The 4,965-nt window shown below is 32.3% G+C and overlaps 1 protein-coding gene across 1 annotated transcript; it reads right to left on the bottom strand.

Annotated features, from left to right (window-relative positions):
- Positions 1-3,100: 3,100 nt before the first annotated feature.
- On the bottom strand, positions 3,101-4,935 carry LOC106750679 (fatty acid synthase-like). The gene is made up of 5 exons (XM_014631183.1): positions 4,514-4,935; positions 4,207-4,352; positions 3,791-4,045; positions 3,468-3,722; positions 3,101-3,337 (listed from the first exon to the last, which is right to left on the bottom strand). The coding sequence occupies exons 1-5, from the start codon at positions 4,827-4,829 to the stop codon at positions 3,230-3,232; spliced, it is 1,080 nt and encodes a 359-aa protein (XP_014486669.1). The 5' UTR covers positions 4,830-4,935; the 3' UTR covers positions 3,101-3,229.
- Positions 4,936-4,965: the final 30 nt, after the last annotated feature.

Below are 4,965 nucleotides of genomic sequence, written 5' to 3'. Positions count from 1 at the left end.
ACATGAGTACCAACATAACGCCACAAAAAAATCGAAAATTGAATATACGGAACCCGCGAAAATTCATAATTCGCGATACTTTTTGAACAGACCTCGTATATCAAATCTAAAACTATCATTACAAATAATGACTGCAATTGGATTTATTGAAAAAGGGCCGGGAATTAATTTTTACACCTAATAGTTATTAGTGTTTGGTAAATATTCGGGTAATTTGAGTTATATTCAAGTTCCCAGATTTTTTAAGTTGTACTTCAAAACCTTAACATGGCGACAAAAAGGTTCAGTTTAAATAAGTGCAAAAATTGATTGCATTTAAACAATGAGAATTAGTTTGTACACCTAATGTCTCAATAGACTCCACGTGTGTGGTCTACCAGAATATGATTTCTCATTTTGCAAAGTAATTACTGTATATAAACCAATCGATATTACATCGGCTGTGTTCAGTGGAACAAAGTGATCAGTGGGCCGTCAGTGTTTAATGATCTCTACCGTTACATTTCCAAATTTAGATTAATTATGTTGAAAAATTACTCAATTATGTTGACGAATTATTCAATTATTGTTGACGCAACAGTCGTATTTTCTGAACGCTGCCATTGTTACCTTAATATATCAGTTTAATCAACTGGGAGTTCCTATTTGTTAATTAAAATAATCAGATCAATGGATCGACGAATTTGTGCTAACGACAAAGCTTATCACGACAAAGCTTATGAAAACGTGAAATTTGTGAAGTCTCCCTTTCATTGCACATCGAAACAAAAATTCCTAAATAAAATATGTTCAATTATTTTATTATTATTTATAACAAACAGAGAAAAATAATTTTACTGCTATAGCAAAACCATCTTTGTCACTGCATATTCGTTACGATACCGATAAAATGTAATTAACAGAACACATTAGTAAATTAGTCGTAGTTAGAGAAGAAATAGTTTTCTTACCAAAATAGAAAATATTCTGCTGAGTGAATTTCTCTTCAGGACATGTTCATTTGCTGTTAAAACAAAATAGAGATTTTTTACATTTAATAATTTGTTCTTATAGCAAAATGATTTGTAGAATCAGCACNTAAAATACAGCAAATGGCAATTGGTATTCTTAAAAATAATTTTTTTATCCATATAATAACTGACATACTTCATTGCAACAACATAAAATTTATTGTGCCAACGAATTATTTTTCTTCGTGCAGTTAACTAAAGCAGGATGTTCTACATTGTGCATTCTTACTTTGCTTAGTATACGAAAATTAATAAAACATATGTACATAAGTGTGTGTATCGTGTGTTTAGCTGACGCATTACCGCCTATACCTAACTTGCATAAATTATTCGTATGATCTTAAGACACCTGACCTTTCAGTGTGACTTTTTTACTTTACTGATGTCAAAGGTGAAACAATCGTATGCTTATAATTTTTGCGTTGTATATTCTAATAAAAAGATGTATACAAAAAGTATTTATTTAATTATTAACATAGTTAATATATATTTTACCAAAAATATTTATTAAGGTCTGCTAAAATGTTTTTTAGTGATGACAGAACGAAATGATTACTGCAAGAAGATAATGACCCGAAACATTGTAGTCGGCTATGTACTGCGTGGAAGCTCAAAAATGGCATAACTACGAAAGATTGGTCGGCATCCTCTCCAGACGCAAACTCCATCGAAAATATATGGTCATACCTTAAGATGAGAATCAAAAGAAAGCACGTCTTCACTTTTAACCAGCTGTGCTCGAAAATAATAACAAAATTTTAGACGCTCTTTACTTGCAGAACTCGCCGAAAATATGGTTGAAAGTATACAAAAACGGTGTCAAGCAATAATTAATAATTACTAAATAATTGCGCATTACGAAGGTCTACTATTTTCGGTTAAAAAAAAGCACAATTTAAATTTTCTTTTATACTTTTTGAATTATTAGCCACATTTTCTTGTTGAACAGACTTTACATGATTCTTGTGTTATACTTTCCTTTTGCCTTCTTCGATTACTTTATTTTCTTGTACTTAAGCATGTATATACAACAGAGCGATGTGAAACTATCTTATACAAACACATAGAAAGTTTGGTCGTGCATAGTGTAGAAGCAGTCTACTGCAGCTTCCATTAAACGGATAGTTAATTGATATTTAGCAGAAGAAAATATTATAGGGTTGCATCAACATACAGCATATTACTATGGCTTGCCTACTCAGAGGCGCGCGTGAGAGCGAGAACGCGCTGAACCAAATACGCCAGACTCGCTTTCATTTTATCTTGCATGCCCCTGCATAGTACAGAAATTGCAAAACTTGTAATATTTATAATACGTAAGATTGTTGCGACGCATCTCTGTGAAATTTAAGACTCACATCTCCGCAATCAAATATTATATTTCCGGTTTACTATATATTCTCTCTCCATGAAGGATATAATATTTTTACCATAAATCTCATAAATGATTCTGTGTATCAGCAGCATATTTCTTTTATTGAAAACAAATTAAAGAGCAGTGGCTAATATGCACTGTATCAGGCTCAATTTTCAATCGTACTAAACGTGTTATGTTGACATCTATGTCTTGTCATAAATAAATGTCAAAGCAAAAAAATAGACTGATTTCATAATTGTAGTCACAAATATGTTGATAAAAATTCTATTATTTTTCAAAAAATAATATAGTGAAAATTTCCATTTTAAATTTAATTTGTTAAGATTAATTTGTTAAGTTTGTTAAGATTATTTGTCTATAAAATATCTTGATTAATGGCATAAGCAACTTGGTGGTTTGCCAACATCGTGATATGATTACCTTCAATGAAACGAATCTGCACTGTATCTTCGGTAATATAAAAAAATAATTAATTTTATTGTGAAATAATTTTCGAACTTAAACGAAATTAAACACAGCCTGGAAGTGCTTTACTGTATTAAGATTACCATGCACAAACCGTAATGTTCCTCGGCNCACAAACCGTAATGTTCCTCGGCCGAAGGCAGAGACGCAAATGTCGGTTTTAATATCAAAATAGATGATTTCCGTGGCGGCAATAAAGATGCATCGTATTCTTAATTCTTTATTAAAACCTTGTGTAATTGTAAGTATTGTTACATGTTGATAAAATTGCACAGTTTCCAAATGAAATAATGCAATGAAAACATTCTCGTAAAATAACATTATAATATATTCATTATTCATCAATTATATCATTGTAATTTATGAAAAATATTTTTCATGACAACACCACGTCTCCGTTAATAACACCAACAACTTCATTATTTTCTATCATCGTGATATGATTACCTTCAATATAATGAACTTGCACCCGACCTTCAGTAACCTAAAAAAATATTAATTCTGCAGTTAAGCGGCTTCTGAAATCATATACTTACATGATATGCACTACAGTATTAATATTACGATCTCAAAATCATGCATTGTCTTAAAATGGATCATTGTACTAAGTTTACCATGCGCAAACCATAATCTTCCTCGGCAGAAGACAGAGACGCAAACGTGGGTTTTAATAACACAATAGATGATTTCAGTGGCGGCAATAAAGACGCATCGTATTCTTGAAGGGCCATGAGATGCTTGTAAATGGTCGTACAATAAACCTTGTAATTTTCAACAAAAGGTAGTTGTGTAGATATGGTGAGTATGTACTCAATAAAAGCGTTAAGCTTTTCCTCCCACGTCTTGTACTTGGATAATTCAATTAGAATCTGTTAACAACAATCATCATTGTTAAGTGTATCACAATGTATAATGCGAAACTTATATTACAACATACCATTGTACTATGAAGCGTAGAGAATAAATCCGTTAAGCCTAAAAGAACATTATTTTGAAACTCATCAATATTGGTAAATGGAAAATATTGTTCTTTCAAGGCTTTCATCTGATCGGGAGCGCCGTCAATTAATATTAACTGCCCTCTGAGATTTTTAGCTTCCAACAATCTCATTAGCTCAATAGCAATTAACGATCCAAACGAATATCCGACTATTGTAAATTCTTCGGAATCTTTCAATCTTGTAAGAATATGCTAAAAAAGAGATACATGTCATTTATTTATTTTTTAAACTTGGAGAATTTGTACAAGTCGGGTGTTGTAATAACGGTGATACTATATTAACGCCCAGAAATAGAATATCATTCATATTCTAATTTCGTATATGTAACATAATATTTTATATTTGTATATACAGGTAATAAGGTGGCAGCCGATTGCACCACAGATTCGCATGTGGAGATATTATTCGTGCCATGCTGCAAGCACGTTGCAGGAGCCTTGATTTCCAGAGCCAATGAATTATATACGCTCCCACAACCTTCGATACCCGGTAGAAGAAATATACGATTTCTCTCCGTCTCCTGTTTCGTTGGCATTTCTAAACAAATGTCCGATATTATGTCTAAATTGCTTATTAGTCGAATAAATAATTTTCTATTTTCCGAATCTGCAATGTCATTAGTGTCCTCTGCAAAACATTTGTCTTNCCCGGTAGAAGAAATATACGATTTCTCTCCGTCTCCTGTTTCGTTGGCATTTCTAAACAAATGTCCGATTTTATGTCTAAATTGCTTAATAGCCGAATAAATAATTTTCCACCTTCCGAATCTACGACGTCGTTAGTGTCCTCTGCAAAACGTTTGTCTTTGTCGGCCATATCTTTTAGTTTTGCAAAAGTGAGATTTCGAATATCTTGCGCGGTGAGGAAAATATCGAATTCCCGCTCTAAAGTTTGCTTGATATCCACTGCCATCATCGAATCCATACCGAGCTCAGACAATGGGGTGTTTTGTCCAATCGTTTTTAAATCTTTCATCCCTGTGATAAACAAGATGAAATATTGAAAGATGTTGATTGAACGCAAGCGGTTAATTGTATGATTACATCAGAAACGAGCAAATAGTTGCTCACAGTTTCGTAAGTTTTTGTAAAATATGTTGAAATTAAAAGAT

The sequence above is a fragment of the Dinoponera quadriceps genome, unplaced genomic scaffold (genome assembly GCF_001313825.1).
Source record: "Dinoponera quadriceps isolate SergipeBrazil2010 unplaced genomic scaffold, ASM131382v1 scaffold6317, whole genome shotgun sequence".
Classification (NCBI taxonomy): Eukaryota; Metazoa; Arthropoda; class Insecta; order Hymenoptera; family Formicidae; genus Dinoponera; species Dinoponera quadriceps.
This window is presented reverse-complemented; position numbering and strand designations above follow the sequence as displayed.